This window comes from Magnolia sinica, chromosome 7 (assembly GCF_029962835.1).
Source record: "Magnolia sinica isolate HGM2019 chromosome 7, MsV1, whole genome shotgun sequence".
NCBI lineage: Eukaryota > Viridiplantae > Streptophyta > Magnoliopsida > Magnoliales > Magnoliaceae > Magnolia > Magnolia sinica.
The window spans coordinates 30,850,666-30,873,105 of NC_080579.1; the positions used below are offsets into that span (position 1 = coordinate 30,850,666).

Consider the following 22,440-nt stretch of genomic DNA (forward strand, 5'->3'; position numbering starts at 1 on the left):
TCCCATCTGAGTATCAATCATAGTGTTAGAGATTTTGTGCATATGAGTTGATGTAGTCTCTATTCCAGGCATTTACGAAACTCCTCGGGAACAGTGATGGTTGGCATACAATAATCTTGCTCCTCCCATTTCTATGGGCAGCATAATATACTCCTCTACAGTAGATTTGCCTTGCTGCATATTTGTAATTTCTTGATGCAGCTGATTGGTACGGGCCAGATCATTGCATTGGGAATACATGCTAGCAATCATATCCAAATATCCTTAGCAGTCTTGAGTACGATCTGTAGATTCATAAAATGAATAGATAAGGCGGAAATAAAGAAGAAAATAAGAAGAAAATAAGAAGAAAGGGAGAATAGAGAGAGCAGGTGGAATGACTTTAAGAGAAAAGCCTCCACACATCCCCACATCTTAGTTTTATTAGGGTTTTCACTAATGTGCTAGAAATTGCAAAAAAACCCCTCTTGCTTAAGTGACTTAAAAAGGGATATAATTATGGAGCTAAAATACAATCTAAACATACCTATTGAAAGTCTGAAAGCCCAAGGAGCTCATATGCTGGATCATTTACATTTAACACTCCCTCAAGCTGGAGCATAAATATCATGCATACCTAGCTTGGATATAAGCCTGTCAAACTGAGACTTTCCAAGAGCTTTGGTGAACAAAACTACAATCTGATCATGGGACAAAATAAATGGAGTAAAAATTTCCTTCTGAGATATCTCATCTCAAATGAAGTGGCAATCGACCGCTATATGCTTTGTCCTCTCATGGAACATTGGCTTGTTGGCATAAGCATATCAACTTGATTGTTGCAGTGTAAATGCACTGGAGTTTGAACCACAAATCACAATTCTTCCAAAAGTGATTTCAGCTAGGCAAGTCAAAAAGTTGTGTGTGCCATGGATCTATATTCCGCTTCAACATTGGGCAGGCAACAACATTTCGCTTCTTTCTCTTTCAGGTAACCACATTGCCACCAAGAAAAGTGCAGTAGCCTGTAGTTGACTGCCTATCATGTCTTGGACCTGCATAATCCATATATGAAAAACCAGCTACTTCGAGATGTCCATGAGATCCATACAAGATATCTTTCCCAGGAGTACACTTCAAGTATCTAAGAATCATCATAATGGCAACTAAATGTGTAGCTCTAGGAGCTTGCATATACTGAATAACCATATTGGGAGAAGGTAATATCAGGCCTGGTGATGGTTAGATAACTTTGCTGACAAGTCTTTTGTATATACTCGGATCTGTTAACAACTCTCCTTCATCATGATCAAGCTTGAGCTAAGGTTCCATTCCTATATCTGCTGGTTTGTCATCTTGCATACTTTTCTCTTTTAATAGATCACAAACATATTTCCTTTGGTATGGATTTATCCTGACTTTAGATCTTGCCACTTCAATACCCAGAAAATATATAAGGAAACCAAGATCTTTAATTTGGAACTAGGAGTGAAGATACGACTTTAGTTTCTCAATTCCTTCCAAGTCATCACCTGTTACTATTATGTCATCCACATATACCACAAGTACAATATTGACGAGTTGAACTATGTCGTGAAATAACTGAATGATCTACTTTACTCTTCATTTTATATGATATCACCATGCCATTGAATTTTTTAAATCAAGCTCTTGGTGATGTTTTCAGCCCATAAATAGACTTATTCAATTTGCACACCTTGGAGGACTCTTGATAAACATACCCTGGAGGTTGCTCCATATAGACATCTTGTGATTTTCCATGTAGAAATTCACGTTTAGTTGAAATAGAGACTAGTCACGATTTGCAGCTATAGAGATAACAACCTGTATTGAATTGAGTTTGGCTCACACGAGCTGCCCACTCCGAGTGTGTCCCCGCATCCCACAGGCTACCTCACTCGAGTCCGGTGTGAAAATGCCCCTGCATTAATCACCCCCGGTGAGGAGTATTGAACCCGAGACATCCCGCTCTGATACCAATTTGATGCAGGACAATTAACCACTTTCTCTAAAGGCTTGAACTGATAGAGGATGGCAAATCAATCCCTTTATCTCATAGCCCAAGCCCCACATCTCATGGGTTAGGACATCGGCCGAACCCCTCTCGTGGGCCCAAATCACATGGGTACCACCTCAAGAGCCACCCGCCTCACACGGGCTGCCCACCCCGAGTGTGTCCCCGCATCTCACAGGCTACCCCACTCGAGCCCGATGTGAAAATGCCCTTGCATTAAAAAGGTATCCAAATAATTAACTTTGTGAATTTGAGTGTAGCCCTTAGCTACCAATCTGGGCTTGTAACTATTGATTGATCAATCTGACTGAAATTTAACCTTTTAAACCCATTTACATTTAACTGGAGACTTATCAGATGGAAGATCAGTTAACTCCCATGTACCATTGGAATACATGGCGTTCATCTCCTCATCCATAGCCCTTTTCTAGTTTTTATCCAACAATGCATCATGAATTGTCTTAGGAATAGAAACAACCGATAAAGCAAGAGCTAACTTCTAATAATTGGTGGACAAGTGGTTAAAGGTAACAAAGTTGGAAATAGGATATTGAACATAGGAACATTTACCTTTATGAATAACAATGGGTAGATCAATGACAACTTCAGTAGATATGGAAGAATCAGGAACCTCAACCGGTTTAGTTGACAGTGGAGAGGGTGAGGAAGCAGTCTGTACTAGGTCTTTTTCTCCTTTTCCTATAATATGTTTGCTTGAAATCCCTCCGAGGTGGTGACTCACTGACAAACTCTAATGGAAACACATTTGATAATGGAACTTCCATAGGATTGACTTCTGCTACATGTTCAGATCTAACATAGAAAGGATCATTATAAAAAAGGGTCACATTAACTGTCACAAAATGTTTTTAAGTGAAGGACGATAACATCGATAACCTTTTTGAGTGTGCGAGTAACCTAGAAAAATGCATTTAATGGAACGTGATGCTAGTTTATCTTGACCGAGCTTAAATTGATGAACAAAGCTAGTACAACCAAACACTTTCAGAGCCATAGAAGATGGCATTCTGTTTATCAAGTGACATGTGGTAAGGACTGCATCACCCCAAAAAGTCCACAGAGTGTTCATTTCCAATAGTAAAGCATGAGTAACTTCAATCAGATGTCTATTCTTGCGTTTGGCAACCCCATATAAGCACAAGAGATTTGATGAATAATACCCTGACTTTATAAATAGGACAGAAAGTCATGAGACAAATTTCAAAGCATTTTCCAATCTAAACACAAATTTGTACCAAACTGAATTTTTATTTCACCATGAAAGTTCTAAAATATATAAAAGACTTCTGACCTGTGTTTCATAAGATATAACCAAATTGTTTTAGAATAATCATCAATAGAAAGAATAAAATACTTAAAACCTAGCAAAGCGGGAACTCAAGTTGGTCCTTACACATCACAATGAACTAATTTAAAAGCGGCATCACTCCTTTCATCAATGCCAGAAGGAAAATGGACTCAATGATGTTTACTCAGTTAACACGTTTCACACTGCAAATTTGACACCTTTGGAAGAGTTGGAATCAAGGTTTAGAGCTTCTAGAGAGAGGTATGGTCCAAATGATTATGCCATTGGATTGCAGGACCCTTAGGAAGTATGGTAGCACTTACTGATTCCTCTTCAAATAGTTCAAGCCATTCTGTCTACGACTTCCACTAATCATCCTACCTATCTTGAGGTTATGAAAAACATAGTTAGAAGGAAAGAATGTGATAAAGCAATTTAAAGATTTTGTTAGTTTACTTAAATATAAAAGACAGAGGAAATTTGGGGGCATATTAGGCATATGATAAGGACATTGACGCATTTGACTGAGTAGTACCAAGTCCAATGTTGGATAAGGTATCATCATCTAACGTACAAATATATTAGATGAAATAAGGTCAATGGAAGAAAAAGAAATACAATTACCAAAAATGTGATTGGACTCTCTAGAATCGGTTATCCAGGGAGATGGATTATATGACTAGAGACGATTTATCTGAATGGGCAAAAATGGCTGTAGAAGAGGAAGTTACATTGTTGGATGTGGAGTCATTTGAAAAGAGGAATAATGCATATTCTTCCTTTGATAATGTGACATTAATTTGATCACCACCAACATTTGGCAAAGTAGAAATTATGGGTCTACCATCAAGAGAAACATCATCAACTACAAGAGATTAATTGGCCCTTGGAGGCCTCTCATGGAGATCCCAACAAAAGTCCAAAGAGTGATTTGTCAGGCCACAATGAGTACATACATGATCTCCTTTACCACCACGACTACCTCTTCCTCCCCTTGGGATCCTACCCACCACGACCTCCACCTCAGGCCACGTATACTTGTGTAACCTGAGGAAGTAGCCAAGACATACTTATTAGAATTAGTAACACGGGCATTGTCCGATTCATTCCCAATAGTGACTCTTTGAAATCTTGCATAAACCTCTACAACAGAAGGGATTGATGTACCTCTCAAAATCAGATCTTTAGTGGACTGATATTCTTTTGGTAGGCCAAATAAGAGCTTCACAACTTTCATGTCTTGCATCTGCTTCCTCACAATAGTTATGTTTGAAGTATGGGATGATATATTGAAGGTTCTTCCCACATATCAGTCAGTTTGGAAAAATATTCACCAAGAGATTTATCTCCCTTTTGGAAAGGAAAAAATTTCCTCATATAACTGATACACTCGAGAGATGTTCTGCTTAGAAGAGTACATTTTTTTCATGGTATCCCATGCATCCTTTGCAGTATGCAAGAACACCAAGTTGGAACTAACTTCAGGTTCCATACCATTCCACAACCAAGATCGAATCTGGGCATCATCACGCATCCACTATTGGTACTTAGGATCTGATTCCTCCGGCTTGGGTTTCGTGAATAATTAATCCTTCTATCGGGCTAAAAGAAATACCTCAATACGAAGAACTAGGAATTCCTCGTAGTGATGAGGGATCAATTACCACACCTTTTGGGTACCACTTTGAAAACAATTTCTCCAATTTTACAGAAAGACATTGATTTATGATCAGATTTATGCACAACTGCACTACACAACAATAATAAATATGAGTTTCCACCCCTTCATCATCTAGGATTTACGCAACCATTTACTATGCATCTTAAAACTCATCTAGGATTTACGCAACCATTAACTATGCATCTCAAAACTATGTCAGGGATGGCATAAGGTTTAAAAAAAAAAGGGCCTTTCAACAAACAATAATGGAGTAAAACCACTTTAACATCACCTTTATGGAAAAATCAGCAAGTCTTCACCTTCTGGACTAGGCTCCTATGCCCATTTTGTGAGTGGTTGCATTTACTTGATGAAAGAAAGCAAACAAGAAATACCCTTTTCTTGAGGTCCGATCGGCATAGTAGGGTTTTTGGGGGCCCCCAATACTTGATGTAGAGATTATAGAGTTGAATGGAGAAGATTTGAAGTCCAAATCACACCCAAATGTGCTATGATACGATGTAGATTCATAAAATGAATACAAGAGGAAATTGGAAAGAAAATAGGCAGAAAGAGAGAATAGATAGAGGTGGAATGGCTCTAAGAGAGAAGCATCGACATGCCCCACATTTTAATTTTATTAGGGTTCTCACTAATTTGTTGGAAATTACACAAATACCCCTCTTGCTCAAGTGACTTAAAGAGCTATCTAACTGTGGGCCTAAAACACAATCCGAACATACATATTGAAAGCCCCAAAGCCCAAGGGATCCACATTCTAGACCATTTACATTCAACATAATCCATTGTTGATACCAGGCAACATAGAATGGAGCAACCACAACATCAATACTTGATTTTCACTTTCCCGATCACTTCAGAGAGAGAGAGAGAGAGAGAGAGAGAGAGAGAGAGAGAACAATGTCAAACACTCTTACATTATTATGAAACACAGATATGGTACTCCAAAGGATTACAGAAAAAGATAACACACATATTTGCCTACATTTTTTTTTTTTATGTTGTAGGGCATTACTGAAGTCTGTATGAGTGTTGAGTACCATAACTAGTGCTCCCTCGAATGGCTTCTTAAAGGCAATAAGGGAGTAATCAATAATTTCCTTTGAACTATGTAAAAGATGCAAAATTTCGCTGGAAAGTTTTTTTTTTTTATTAGCCTTGAAGTTTTGAACTATTAGCTACTTTGAACCTCGAGTATGGAGAGAGAACATTCACAGCCTTTGTTATGAGAAGCTATCCACTATTACATTGTATATGCTCATTTTTTGGGGAATGTGGGTGACTGCCTATGCAGCTCTTGTGATGGGAGAAATATCTGCATTTGTTTTCCACAAAGGTGTTGCGGCTTAGGTGGGGGTGAATATGGCCAACGCCGTGACTCTGCCAATCCTAGTAGAGAAGTCAAGTGGTACGTACTAGAATAATGGGAACCATATTCATGACTATTTATAGTAATTGCATGCCAGTTAACGAGAACCATATCCCATGACTTGCCAATTGCACGGTTGGCTTGCTAGGACACCACAAACTAGAGCTATACCACATTAACCATACCTACAAGGCTACAACTAGGTTTCCAAAAGAAAAGAAAGAAAAAAGAAAAAGAAATAACCAACAATTGATTTTGTTCGGGCAGGGAATGTTCCATTCGCACCCAGCCTGTCTATCTTTTGTATTATATGTTTTTATCGTCTTGAAATATATCCTTCTTCTTAGTTGTCTAATAAAAAAATACTTGAATTGTAACCACATAATATAATTTGTGAGCCAGTATGCATGCTCAGAATGTTAACATGAAGTCTGTAGATATGACCCTTTGTTATCTTGAGGTCTCTCCTAGAAAGAATGATTTTGTCTTGAAGCATGGGAATCTTGATTTGTCTTTTGATTGTTATACTAATCGGGCTGGGTTTCCTTGAGATAGAAGAGTGACCATGGCTTACATATGAAGAAATCTCAACCCCTTCATGGAATATGAAGACCAATACACACACACGCGCGCACACACACACATGGATGGATGGATGGGTGGGTGCGCGAGCGGGCAGGCAGGCAGATAGATAGAATTGTGTTGGACATTGCATTTACGACGTCCAACTAACTATGTGTTTAATGAGAAAATTCCAAGACCTCTTGGATATAATACATACACCTACATTGAGGGATTTTAGAATACGTGTCATACTTATGTAAAGTGACACACATGTCAAAGATCTAGGCCATTCATCAGTTAAGACCCACTAAGGAGAAGTCAAGTGCCAAAAACTAAGAAATTACGCTTCTAAGGAAAGCTCACATGCATGTCGAATCTGGATTGTTGAACTGTTTTATTAACAACCCACTCTTTCCATAAGTGTTTGACATACTTGATCATAAGATCATCATATTTATATAAAGGGTTGGATGATATGTGTTGGTTGGACATTAAACAACACTTCAGCCTGCTGAACTTGGACTTTCTCATTAAAAAAAGGAATTTCAGCTGACGCTCTATCTTGATTTTTTATGGGGCTCACCATGATGTCTATATGAGATCCACTCCAGCCACTAAAGGAAATAGTTTGAATAGAGACGTCCACCCTTGATTTTTACAAGGCCCACCATGGAGATTATATGAAATCCACTCCAACCCTTAGATGCCACAATAAAACTTAGGCTCAGGGCCTAAAATTTAGGTCCATCCATGATTCAAGCAGGTCACACCAACATAAATAGTTTGGAGGATGAGCTTTTTTTCATCAACTATTTCCAGTCGTGTGGTCCACCTGAGCACGGATGGGCTTGCTTTTTGGTCCCTAGGTGTAACGTGGGGTGACCCACCTGATGGTCGGGGTGGATTTAAAATTAACACTAAGGAAGGCCCACCCGCATGGACAACTCTTTTCCAAAGTTGCGTTTAAATCACTCCTCCGCCAGCATTGTGAGGATTAAATACCACCTTAAATTACGCTACTTCTCTGCCAGCATTAAGAGCATTAATTACCACCTTAAATTACGCCAAGTAGTTTTTTGGGAACAAGCGCGACATGGACTCTCACCCTTGATTGTTTACGGCTCCACTCTGACATATATGTGAGATCCACTTTGACCATTAGATGTGTAATCTAATCATAGTCCTAGAGCCAAAAAATCAAGCTGACCTGTGATTCAAATGGGCCACACCAATGGGAAGAATTAGGATAGAGACATCCACCCTTGATTTTTACAGGGCCCTTTGTGATGAATCTATGAAATCCATTCCAACCATTAATGTCACACCAAAAGGTAAGCTTGGGTCCCAAAAATTAGGTCCATCCATGATTCATGTGGGCCACACCAAGGGAAATAGTTCGGAGGGTGAACCTTTCACTGTGCACTGTTTCCAATTGTATGGTCCACCCAAGCTATGGATGGGGTTAAATTTTGAGACCTTGGTCTAACATGGGGTGACATACCTAATGGTCAGGGTTGATTTTACATTAACACCACGGTGGGGTCCACCCAAGCTGTGGCCCATTTTCCATACCAAAGTGAAATTAGTCTTCGGTGGAAGCATTTACTTACATTAATTAAGCGGTAAATCACATAACTAGTTGGACGTCCAACTAATGTGTGAGCATTTCTCATATATATATATATATATATATATATATATATATATATATGTATATATATATATATGTATGTATGTATTCACAATTCTCTTAGAGGAGAGGATGCTAAAGGACTGGAGTTTACAAGCTGTGCACCATTGATGCATCTTATTCGACATCATTAGAACCCAATTCTCTTAGAGGAGAGGATGCTAAAGGACTGGAGTTTACAAGCTGTGCACCATTGATGCATCTTATTCGACATCATTAGAACCCTTTCTCATCTATTTGTGGTTGGCTATTCTTATGATTGCGTGTCAAGAGTTTCATGCTTGGTGCTTGTTAAGAGTTTGATGACTGGCTCCACTGGACGAACCCTCTTCTTTTACCAGGCATGGATCTTACTGATTGACAAACACGTCTTCCAGCTTCAGGAATGGTTCTACAAGCTGTACTCTTGGATCTATGGTTATTGTGCTTTTACCAGGGATTTTTTTTTTTTCTTTCAAATAATTGCAGTTCTTTCAGTTTAGATATACTAAAGCTCCATCTGGTGAGAATAGTACTTCTATACAAATTATGTTCCATTTATAGTAAATTTGTTTCAGTACTTGAGAAGTAGCTTAGCTGATCCCAATTTGTTGGGATAAGCCTTAGAATCTCTGAGAAGCAGCTTACATGATCTCTCTCTCTCTCTCTCTCTCTCTCTCTCTCTCTCTCTCTAATAAAAAAGATTGCAAGCTTTCATTTTGTTTTCATCTTTTATGTTTTTTGATGTATTTGCAGGAGAAACCTTTCTTGAAGGATTATTGTTAAATGGTTGGCTTTCAAAATTGGTTATTAAATGTGGGCATGTTGAAGACTCTATAGTGTCTTGGACCCTTTATCTGAGTAAGTCCGTTTTATCATTTGCAATGATTCCGTAACATGGTTGGTTATTGTTCCGTCTAAGGTGTTTTTATTTTTGATGTGTCAGTGTTTTACTCTTCAAATGAGGACTTGCAGGATTCTGCTTGTCACTTTTGGTTGTCTATTCTTGCATCAAAAAATGAGGTAATCTTACCAAAAGTTGCTTCATCTAAATCATCTGCTGGTAGACTAAGCTACTTATCATGTTGCTTAATGCTGTTCTAAGATTTTTTCCCCTAACATATGCAGGTTAATGTACCCTCAATTAGGCTAGGACATTTTCCTAGCTATACTGATTTAAAAGATGCCCTTGAAACCTATGGATATTTATCAGAATCATCTATTAATATTTCTTCCCTTTCCAAGATGGGTCATACTGGTAAGCTCCTTGACCTTTCATGTTGCAAATATCACTCATTGTGCATGATGGATTTCTAGGAAGGCGAAGCATCAATCTTTATCTGCTTTTTGCTTAGTTCTTTCGTGAATACTACTTTCAGTCTCTTAGGGGCTGTTTGGATGCCTGTAACTTCTGTAAAGTGTAAGAAAGTTACAGGTGACTTTCTTACAGTTTGTGTTTGGGGGAGAAATGTGGGAGAAATGTTACAAGTAACAAAGTCTCAACCTGTAACTTTCTATCAGGTAAGATTGCAAGAAATGTAACATGTGAATTGGGTGTTTTTCAAGTCACTGGTTACTTTGTTACTGGCAACAGCTATCCATCTCGAATTTGGGAGAGGGAGGTGGAAACGCAGCTGCATTGAAAGTGCACCTTCCTGCTCTGACACATCTCTCTCTCTCTCTCTCTCTCTCTCTCTCTCTCTCTCTCTCTCTCTCTCTCTCTCACAGCTCCAGCAAGTTAGCCCTAACCCTTATTTGTTTTTCTTTTTCCCTCTTCATCATTTTTTTTTTCCCTTTTGCATCAGGGCGGAACGGGCGTGGTTTGGCTAGGGGGCAGTATAAGATCCCTAACTGCAGGGCCCACCATGATGTACTTTCCTTACATCCATACTGCTTTCCATCCATATTGAAAGCTCATTTTAGGGTATGATCCAAATAATGAAGCAGGTCCAAATATCAAGTGGACCACACAAGAAACAATCTTGACTGAATCCGCACCATTAAAAACTTCATGGGGTCCATTGGAATATTTATTTTTCATCCAACTTGTTGATAAGGCCACAAAGACTTGGACGAAGTGACCACACAAATATCATCTTGATCTAAAAACTTTTGTGGCCCACAAGAAATTTTTAATGGTCAATTACTGTTTCCTATACTATGGTCCACTTGAGATTTGGATCTTCTTCATTTTTTGGATCATGCCGTAAAATGAGCTTTCAATACGGATGAATGATATGGATGTGAGGAAAATACATCATGATGGGCTCCACAATCTGGGATCCCACCCAGCTCGATGGATCCACTCCAGTTTGGCTAGTGACATTGGCCAATAGCTAGATCGCTATTGGTTGGTGCTTTGTGGGCCCCACCATGTTGCATGTGTTTTATCCATGGCGTCCATCCATTTTTTCAGATAATCTTAGGGCTTGATCCCAAAAATGAGGAAAATGAGGTAGATCTCAATCTTAGGTGGACCACACCATAGGAAAACGGTAGTGATTGAATGTCCACGATTAAAAACCTCCTAGGGCCCACTGTAATGTTTATTTGACGTCCTACCTGATGATTAGATCCTAAAGACCTGTATGAAGGGAAAAACATATATCAGTTTGATGTAAAACTTGTGGCCCCCAAGAAGTTTTTAAGTTACATATAAGTGCACCCACTTTTACATGTATTTCAAATACGCGGGCCCACTTTTAGGGCCCACCTAATAATTAATTTAGCTTAAGAATTGGTCCAACTATTCTTCTAGATTGGCTTAATAAAGATACATACTTTTATCCAAGTTTTCTTATGTGTCAATCTGTTTTTTAAACGATTCCGATCTCTAAATTGAGGTTGGTGTGAATATAAAACATCTTACCTGTAAGGCTGTAACTAACTTACAGGTTATCCAAACACAGAAACTAAGTTACCTGTAAGTAAGTTACAGTTTACACCCAAACATTACTTATAACTTTCTTTCACCTGTAAGTTACCTGTAAGCTGTAACTTACAACCTAAAAAACTTACAGGCATCCAAACGCGGCCTTATATACTCGGAATGGAACTTGAACTGATATATCATTTGAAGTAGTATTTTATCTTCATGATGATGATAGCTGGGAAAAGGTTATGATGCTGATGATACCGTATCATGCACCATGAACATAAATTCAAAGCAACAGTTCTTTTTTAATTTTCTGAAGCTATTAATTTTTGTGCAAGAATTTCTTGACAATGTACCATAGTTAGGTATTACCATGTCTGATGCAGACAGGCCCGGTGATGTATTTTTTTCCTTTACTTTTGAACTGATTCTCTGTTAATTTTCTTGGACAAGGAACTAAATATATCATTGATTACTGTTGAGCTTGACATAATATCAACAGTAGGAAGCTTGTTTTCTGATGACTTCAGAGTCCATACAATGTTTGACGAAAAGAAAAGAACACAAGTACATTGAAATCTAGAACTCATAACACAACTGAACCAATGAAATTGCTCCATGATATTTTGGTTGACTAGATAACGATATTGAGAATATTCTCAAGAGAGTAAATTAATGGCTTGAATTCCCTTTGACAACCTAATATTTGTGCACATACACATCCGTAAAGACACATATCTATACATTTTGATATATGGGGATAACCAAGAATCCTAGGGATAATAGATGGGCTAAAATACCCCTATACATATAATTGAAATCTGCAGAAGGACACTTGTGACATTTCCCTAAGAGTTGTCTGGAAGGTGAGATGTAGGCTACTCCATTGAAAGCCAGGAAGATAGAAGATGATGATGATCTAGGGAAAGGAATTTGGTCAATATCTCGGCAATTTATCTGGAGGGAATATATGGGAGAGATTTCTTTGCACCTGTCATGAAGAAACAGATATTCAGACTTTGATATGTCGAGTTCATGCATAGAATGTGGGATTTATGGAGATGGAAATGGCATTATAGCTATTTCAATATAAGTTGAAGGGAACATCCAAGTACACTCCCGGATGCCATAAAAGAAACACATCCAAGTGAGTTTTTCTGTAATGGTAGACTTAGTTGCAAGATCCCTGTAGCTAGGTGCCGCTTCCACTTCAAATTGCACTTCAGACTCCGGTCCCACTCCTGCTTCTGCTTGCTAGCTGTTTGTACTTGCTAACATTTTGAAACAGACACTTCCCTGCTCTTGCAATTGAATTTGTTGCTGCTGCGCCACATGCTTCGTGTAAGGTGTGACTATAGGTAGGGACAACAAGATATTCTGCTTTATCACTTGAATGGCATGAGATGTAACCATATGTAGAGACAACAAGATATTCTGCGCTATCACTGAATGACATAAGGTGTAACTGTAGATATCCCCGTATAAGATATTCTGCGCTATCAAAGGACATTGGAAGGATTTTAAACTAATAATAAGGGTGTTCAGGTAATTTACAATTCACATCCCTGTGAAACTGCCTATGCGTTGGAAACCAATGTTGAAAGGTGTAGTATTTATTGTATGTTCGATCTGTGCCGTGTCCATCCATGATGTGTACCTATAATCCAAACTGTGAAGCGGTTTCTACTCGCATGTTCAATGTACGTAAAAAGGAAGAAAAAAGAAGCTTGATCCAAAACTCTGGCGGAGCACACCACATGGATCAATGTACAATCACTCCGAAAATCTATATATTCATGTGGTTTGGGCCACTTGTGTTTTATGATTGCTTTACTTTTGGGCTTTCTCTTCATCCTGGTTGGGTTCTCTTGATGAAAGGGTTGGACGGAATATACACAACATGGCTGACCCTATATTTCATCTGAAGGTTTCAATGGTGTGAGTCACCCTCCCTAACGTTCCCCAATTGTTACCTTTGGTGTGGTCCGCTTGAACAACAGATCAATTGGAGTTTTAGGATATAGGCACATCTAATGGACGGTTGGATGCCACTCACACATCATAGTGGGCCCCAACTGTAATCAGTTCCCTTTTAACAATTCGCTTAAGTCAACATGATCACAACCGTCTATAAAAACATTTTAGATAAGTCATAGATCTCTTATAAAGAATGAAAGAAATAATTCACCTGTATTAAAATATATTAAAAGTGGCCACCAATTTAAATACATAAGCTGAAAGCCAAATAAAATTTTAAAAAGAAGAGAATATATAATTTGGATTATAAATTGTACGATTTAAATCATAACATCGTAGGATAAAAAATGATTCAAAGTGGGATTTTGACTACCATGGTTGGCGGCACAATTATAGTGGTAACCTTACACTAGTAGCATTTTCCTAGACAAATGGGTGGCAATGGGTCGGGCAATCCACCTCACCAAATGAGCCGACCCATCTTTGTCCGGGCGTGGACCTATTAGGTAGCCCCATACCCCAGGCGTGGGCTTGGCATGCATGGCCTGATCAATTTATGGGATGGGCTTGGATTCAAGTTATTTTAGCTCGACTTGTCTTATAACCAATGTTGTCAAAATCATTATCATATCGCAAATCGTATTGTAAATCGTAATATATATATATATATATATATATATATATATATATATATATATATATATATATATATATATATATATATATATATATATATTCTTAAAAATTGAAAAAATATGAAAAATATAAAGAAATCAGAAGAAAATTAAAACTCATTAATCATCCTTTTGCCATCAATATGCACCAAGTAATACCATGTCATGATAATGTTGGAAGGATTCTTATCTTTCCTTTATTTATTTATTTATTTTTATCTTTCATTTTAAGAATTTTTCCTTGAAAAACATACTAGGAGCCTAGGATCCTTTAATAATTTTTGTTCTTATTACCCTTCTTGATTATAGGATCACGTTGGAAAAGCAACATTTGATATTGTCGATCGACAAAAAAAGATATTTTGATTTCTAAACATCATTCCACAATACATATAACTCAAGATTATCATAACCATTCATAAAAACATTCCAGGTAAGTCATACATCAATTTGGTGTTTTGACCTATTAAAGAAGTAACAACTTATATAAAAAGCTTTGTGATTTAACGTTGAAGAGAATATATATCGTTTAATCTCTTATAAAGATCAAATAAAATAATTTACCTTTTGTTAGCGATTCTTAAAGTCCGCACCAATTTAAAAACATAAAATGAAAGCCAAGTGAAGCTTAAAATAGAAGAGAACAAGTATAATTTGAATCGTAATTCGGAATTTGAATTGTAAATCATAGGATCCATATAAAAAGGGACTCAAGGTGGAATTCAAATCATTTTGCTTAAGATTTTACTCAAATTGTATATCATATACTGTAGGATTTTCACAATAGTGCTTATAACCTACAAATATGCCATGTTAATCCTTTGCTTAGGCAATATTAAATGTAGATCATTGATTCCATTCCTTTTGGTGTATTTCTTTGTGCATATGTGGCTACTTGATCAACGAATAAGTTAAGCTTGGAAATAGGGATGCCATCAATTTTGGGGCTAGGTTGGGTTGGGTCGGGCCTTAGGTTAGGCAATATTAAATGTAGATCATTGATTCCATTCCTCTTGGTGTATTTCTTTGTGCATATGTGGCTACTTGATCAACGAACAAGTTAAGCTTGGAAATAGGGATGCCATCAATTTTGGGGCTAGGTTGGGTTGGGTCGGGCCTTAGGTTAACCAAGCTTTCAAGTTTGGGCTTACTATGCCCATGTTGGGCTTGAACCTATCTTGGCCCAAGCACAACCCATCGTCATCAACCCCCCTCCATATACAAATCCATGATATATGAAAGAGCCTATTGTTGAATGTCTATCATTAGGTGTTCCTGCCTAGTTAACATTAGTCTTCAAAGTGTCGATATTGGTATATTTATTGATGACTGGGGATATGGAAACATGTATAGATATCGTTGATAGTCAAAAGAAATTTGTTAAGGGAAATATTGGGGATGACATTGTTGTGACTGGGGATGACTTGGGAGTTTTTGATCAAGTTGAGCACAAGTTAGAGCAAAGAATTTGAGATCAAAGATCTGGGTCCATTGTGGTACTTTCTAGAGATTGAAGTTGCCCGTTCATCTAAAGGCATCTTCATATCCCAAAGAAAGTATACTCTTGATCTGTTGAGTGAGACTGGGAAATTAGGTGCTCATCCAACTTTATCTCCTATGGACTAGAAGCACTCGTTGCATGCGTCTGAATGTGAGAGTTTGACAGATCCGGGTATGTATCAAATATTAGTTGGAAAACTGATCTACTTGACAATTACAAGACCAGACATTGCTCAAGCTGTAAGTATCGTGATGCAGGACTGATGCATAAGCCAAATATCTAGTGAGATCAAGCAACAAAAATAAAAGTAATTAACAAAAAAACATAAAACTTGCCATTATCATCACCGATACCAAGTAAACCATAAGAACATCATGTGTAATCCTAGCCTAGGTTACAAACATCGTAGCACAAGATCATTAAATAAAAGAAACTAGGATATAATGGATGTAGGGACATCCAATTAGCATAGGGTAAAGCCCCTCTCTCTTTAAGTAGAAGACCAGGTCAAAAGAGATTGAGAAATCTAGGAATAAATTGGGTGAATTGGTTAAAGGGATTGATGGATTTATGTATTGGTAGAGGGGAATTAAGGTTTTGGATGAAGGGATGTTAGGGATTTTGGGGAAAAGATAGGAGGGCTTTGATTTAAGGGTGATGGGAAACCAAAAGGATCAAGGTGTGGCTGTATGGTCACACGTGTGACTAGGTTGGATGGGTTTAAGTCTTTAAGGGTTTGAATTGTTGATGGGTATGGGAAAGTGAGGTTTAGAGGAAGATGAAGATTTGGGAAGGGAGAATTGTAAAACTTTGAAGAAAATACCTTGATGGATAATGAAAGGGTGATGTTGTGGGGATAGATGGAGGTCTCGCACCTCCGTTTATGAAGATTAGCTTCACACGAATCTCCCTTCCAAATCACATGAAAATATCTTCAAATCTCATGAAGAAGGAAGAAGAAGAAGAAAAGAGCAAAAGCCTCTTCTTTTTTTTTCATAAAACCTAACGAGGGAGAGAGTCACGGGCCCACCATCTTTTTATAGCTCCAACAAGTTTCACTAATTACAAAAAACACCGTCTTATGAAAATTTGAAATTTTAATAAAAATGGCCCTAGTCTAAAGTGAATTTACTAAATCACTCATAAAGGTGTCCAAACTTAAAATAATCAAAACTAATTTCTAAAAGATAATAAAATCTAAAAAAACTGATGTGGATGATCTACGATCAATGGCCCGATCATGTGAACCATGCGATTTAACGGCCCGATCGTCACGTCCCTTCAATCCAACGATCTAGATCACTCCATATAGCAGCCCATGTGCATCTTCCCAGTGTGGGGTCTTCAATACGATCGAGCATATGCACATGGGGTCTTCAATACGATCACGGGTAGTTGCCTAGCCATAGGGAAATCGGTGTGGTTGGCCTCTTTGTATCTGTACGCAAAGGTGTATGTGAAATGATGTCCTCATCAACTCTCCTCGGTTGAGAAGAGTTCGCCTCTGTGGACTAAAACTCTTGTAGTGCTCCAAAATGTCTGGATCTAAATGTTGTAGCTCGTCCTCTATAATCTAAGTACTGTTTGAAATCGTCCTATGCTTCCACTTGACGAGGAATTTCTGAAATCCCCCATGGTGAGTGGAAACTGCTTGTGCATCTAGTATGTCTTCAATTTCTTTGCTTCGAGCAGGCAAGGTGGGTAAAGGTGGTAAAGGCTTGGATGATTGGTCAGGTAGAGGCCATGATTTGGGACTAGGTCATGGTCTGTGGATGGATCAAAAAGTGAAGTAGCAGGACCCTTGTATTGTACTAGATCTTCCACATTAAAAGTAGAGTTAATTCCCATGGTAGGTGGAAAGTCTACTACATATGAATTATGACCCAGTTTCTGTAGTATTTTGTATGATCTTGCGCTACGTGCTTGTAACTTTTTAATGGCCCCCTGTGGGAACCGTTCAGGCTTCATACGAACCACAAGGTGTCTTGTATCCGTTACGATACGGCCGCATCGGCCGATAAGTAACGGTAACGGTCGACACCGTTACGCGATACGGGGTCGAAACGGCCGTTACGGGCCATAACGGCCATTACGGACCCGTAATGGCTGTTACGGGCTATGAAAAAAAAAAGTACCTTTTTTCCTTTCTTTTCGTCTTCTTCTTCTCTTTCTTCTTCTTCTTCTTCTTCTTCTCGGGCAGCTGCGGCTGCGGTTACGGCCTTCTTCCTCTTCTTCTTCTTCTTCTTCATCTCTCTCTCTCTCTCTCTCTCTCTCTCTCTCTCTCTTCTTTCTCTCTTTTTCCCTCTTTTTTATTTTCAGTTTTCCTCTCCCCTTTTTTTTAATCTGCAGGTGTACCACGCACCAGCTAGCTGCTGTAGGTACATGTCACACTAAGACGAGCGCTGACACTCCTCGAGCTCCGAGTTGTACGAACGGTTCAAAGGAGATCAAAGTTATATGGGCTCCACAGTGATGTATTTATTACATCTACATTGTTCATCTATTTTCAGAGATCATTTTAGAGCACTACCCAAAAAATGAATTATATCCAAAAATCATCTGGACCACACCAAAAATAGCAGCGGAGATAATGATTTTCATCTGGGCCCATGGTAACATTTATTTTCCATCCAATTTGATCAGACCCGAGTGCGCCCCGCCATGATGTATATATTTTATCCATGTCGTCCATCCATTTTGCCACGTCATTTTAGGTCAGGATCCAAAAAATTAGTAATATCCAAATCTCAGGTGGACCACACCATAGGAAACAATGGTTATAGGATGCTCACCATTAAAAATTTCTTAAGGTCCACTGTAATGTCTATTTTCAATCTAACCTACTAATTGGGTCACACTGACGTGGATGAAGGGAAAACACACATGTAAGCTTCATCTAACACTTTTGTAGCCCCCCAATAAATTTTTAATGGTGAACGTTTAATTATTGTTGTTTCTTATGGTGCAGTCCACCTGAGCTTTGGATGTGCCTCATTTTTGGGCTCATGCCCTAAAATTATTTGGCAAAATAAATGGACAATGTGGATATAACACATTCATCACGAGTGGGGCCTAAAAAACTTTGACACGTGTGCTACACTTCACAATCCGAGTCCCGCCTAATTCGAGCCTTAAAAAATTGTACACGAGACATATATTAACTTAAAATTTAACAATTAAATTATGGACTACGATTGCTAACTCACAATACCAAAATCAAATTGTTTGAATAGTTTTAATTGTTAATTTGTGGACTTGTATTTTTTAAAATAGGGCCTTTTGATTTTTTTCATGATTCACTATCCAATAAATGTCCACCAATTCATAAGTGGGATAATGACAATAAATTGCATGAATTTGAGGCTGATTTGGAGCATAGATTGGTCCTCCAAGTCAACCCTAAATTGGCAACGCCATCTACCTGAATTTAGTTTCATTTTTTTAAAGAACTATTGGGAGAAATGATATCAAGTTGTTAAGGATATAAATTAGATATTTAGAAAATTAAATATATGAATTTTGTAGTCAAATTCAAGTTACCTGGTTCAAAAATTAATCAGACAGTCCGATACAACTTCTCACCAAAGAGTGGACCGTTACACCACCATAAACATGTTCCAATTTATAAATGAATACATATTTGGAATGCTTAGAATATTCCGGATTTAATCCATATTTTTTTAGCAAAAAATAAAATAAAATTTGCACTGTTACGCCGCCGTATCGCCGTTACACCCCCGTATCCGTATCGGTATCGGAGGGCCCTGTTACGCCAACCGATACCGATACGGGATACCTTGACGAACCATGACATAATCTCCTACTTGGAATTCATGGAACCTGTGATGAGAATTAACGAACGCTTTTTATTTTTCATTTCTTACGTTAATTCGCTTCCTGATCTCACTATGCAACTCATGTATGTGACGTGCAAACTCATGTGCTGACTCAGATGGCCCATGTGACACATAGGTATGAGATCTACAGGTTTCCTAGGTTTGTAGCCATGCACAACCTCAAATGGATTCATGCCTATGGACTTATTAATGGAACTGTTATATGCTAACTTGGCTATAGGCAAAACGGTATCCCAAGTTTGGACGTGATCACCCACAAGGCATCTAAGCAGATTTCCAAGGCTCCCATTAACAACCTTAGTCTGACCGTCTGTATGAGGATGATAGGCAGATGAAAATTGAAGCCTTGTCCCCATCATGTGCCATAGTGTCTTACAAAAATAGCTCATAAAGCGTACATCACAATCAGACACTATGGTCTTAAGTAGACTATATAAACACGCTACCTCCCCAAAGAAAAGCTTAGCCACATTGGAGGCATTTGACATTTTCGAGCATGGAATGAAATGGGCCATTTTGGAAAAATGGTCCACAACCACAAATACGGAATTGTGTTTCTTGATAGTTTTCGGTAAGCCCAACATAAAATCCATACTAATGTCCTGCCACAAATCATGGGTTATTGGCAAAGGCATATACAATGTTGTATTTTGCTTTCTCTGCTTTGCCATTTGACAAGTCCTGCACTGCCTAACAATATTGGCTATATCTCGCTTGAGACTTGGTCAATAAAATCTATCCTCCACAAGGGCAATGGTCTTGTCCTTCCCCAAATGACCGGCTACCCCTCTTGCTTGAAGTTCCCAAACTAGGAAATCACGCAGGGAGGTACGGGGAATGCAGAGCCTGTCACCTTTAAATAGGAACTTATCGATGATGTCAAACCAGCGACTGTCAGTCGACTGACCATCTCGTAGTGACGCATACAAATCTCCAAAGTCTGGGCATGTAGGATACTCCTCTCTCAGCCGATTAAATCTAGCCACTTCCACTCTCATGTTTTGGAGAAGCGCCACCCGACAACTAGGGGCATCAACATGTTTGTTCTCAACCCCAGCCTTATGTTTAAGAACAAAAGAGTATTCCTGAAGAAATTGGAGTCATTTAGCATGCCTAGGGTTTAGTTTCTTCTAGGAATTGAGGTAACGTAAGGCCTCATGGTCAGAGAACAAGGCAAATTCTTGCGGTAGTAAATAATGCCGCCAATGACGCAAGGATTGGATGACCGCATAGAACTCTTTGTCATAGGTGGAATACCGTTGCTTTGCCTCATTCAACTTTTCACTAAAATAAGCAATGGGGTGCCCTTCCTGACTGAGCATGCCACCTATACCTACCCCAGGTGCATCACACATGACCTCAAAGACTTTAGAAAAGTCTGGAAGGCGCATGTCGGGGGCTTCACTCATCTTGCCCTTAATCTTCGTAAATGCTTTAGATGCAACTTTAGTCCATACAAACTCCCCTTTCTTGATGCAATCTGTGATGAGAGTCATAATGGAGTTAAATCCTCTGATGAACCGCCTATAAAAAGTTGCTAAGCCATGAAAGCTTTGCACCCCATGAATATTGCGCATTTCAAGCCATTTAACTATGGCTCGGACTTTCTTGGGGTCTGCCCTCATGCCCTCAGATGATATGATGAACCCTACGAAGATAACGCTCTTTGACATAAATGTGCACTTTTTATGGTTGGCATATAGCTTTTCAGTTCCAAGGACTCTGCAAACTTGCCTCAGGTGGAGATGTTGTTCCTTTGATGTGCTATAAATAAGAATGTCATCAAAATACACCATAAGAAACTTACACATAAAGGGTCTTAACACCTGGGTCATCACTCTCATAAATGTGCTCGGGGCGTTTGTCTAGCCAAAGGGCATGACTAGCCACTCGTATAGCCCATCCTTTATCTTGAAGGTTGTCTTCCACTCATCTCCTGGGTGTAAACGTATTTGGTGATACCTGCTTTTGAGGTCAATCTTCGAAAAGATTGTGACACTCGCCATCATGTCTAACATATCATTAAGATGCGGTATGAGAAACTGGTACTTGACCGTGATTTTGTAATGGCTCTATTGTCCACACACATGCGCCATGTGCTATCTTTCTTGGGCGTGAGAAGCACTGGCATGACGAATGGACTCAAAAATCTCCTGAATGAAACCCTTTCTGAGTAGCTCATTTATTTGCCTCTTCAACTCTGCATGCTCCGTAAGGTTCATCTGGTAAGTCCTCGGGAAATACATTGTAAAACTCATCTATAATCGGCTTCACCTCAGGGGGTCCCTCCACACTAACCTCGGGTATAACTTCCCTCGCCACTAAGGCGTACACCATCGAATCCACCGTAGTCTCTCTCTCTCAAATTCCTTGGCGTTGATAACATGGAGAGACTTGGGTTGGGATTTTCTCGTATCCTCTGGGTTACCGACCTCACCTCAGTTTTCTTCTCCACATTACTCTTTGGTGGAAGAGGAACCAGAGATATCTTTTTGCCTTGATGCATGAATGGACATGCATTTGAGTGGCCGTATATCGTCACATCGCGGTCAAATAGCTAAGGTTGTCCCAAAATGATGTGTCCAACATCCATAGGTAAAACGTCGCACCACAGCAAATCTGAATATAATCTAAAATTAACAGGTACGAGACATCCCTGGGTAACAGGCATGGAAGATGCATCCACCTATGACACTCTATAGGGTTGAGGGTGCCAAACGGGACAAAGTGCTAGTGGAGACCACATTGGTACCATCGACGATCATCTGTCAATTCTTCTCTCCACATTTTGCATAGGTGTAAAATATCGTAGTCCAACACCAATCACCATTCTCCTTAGCATTGGTCAAGGCATACCTAACTACTGTAAGTGGTGTGGTCTCTTCTTCTTCTACTTTCTCATCACTAGCACTATTGATGTTGGGCTGATAAACTTCTTCTTCAAAATTGC

At 38.9% G+C, this 22,440-nt stretch overlaps 1 protein-coding gene across 6 annotated transcripts in view; it reads left to right on the plus strand.

Annotated features, from left to right (window-relative positions):
* Positions 1–22,440, plus strand: part of LOC131251264 (uncharacterized) — a 119,861-nt gene that overhangs the window by 32,833 nt on the left and 64,588 nt on the right. For 3 of the 6 annotated variants that reach the window (XR_009173706.1, XM_058251887.1, XM_058251886.1), the window contains exons 5-8: positions 9,363–9,467; positions 9,553–9,629; positions 9,735–9,864; positions 10,412–10,476. Coding sequence is in view for 5 of the 6 variants with exons in the window: in XM_058251887.1 (XP_058107870.1) it covers positions 9,363–9,467; positions 9,553–9,629; positions 9,735–9,864; positions 10,412–10,476 (377 nt within the window). In the remaining variant the exon portion in view is untranslated. The remainder of the gene's footprint in view (positions 1–9,362; positions 9,468–9,552; positions 9,630–9,734; positions 9,865–10,411; positions 10,477–22,440) is intronic. The other 3 variants (XM_058251884.1, XM_058251883.1, XM_058251885.1) reach the window with 1 other exon arrangement.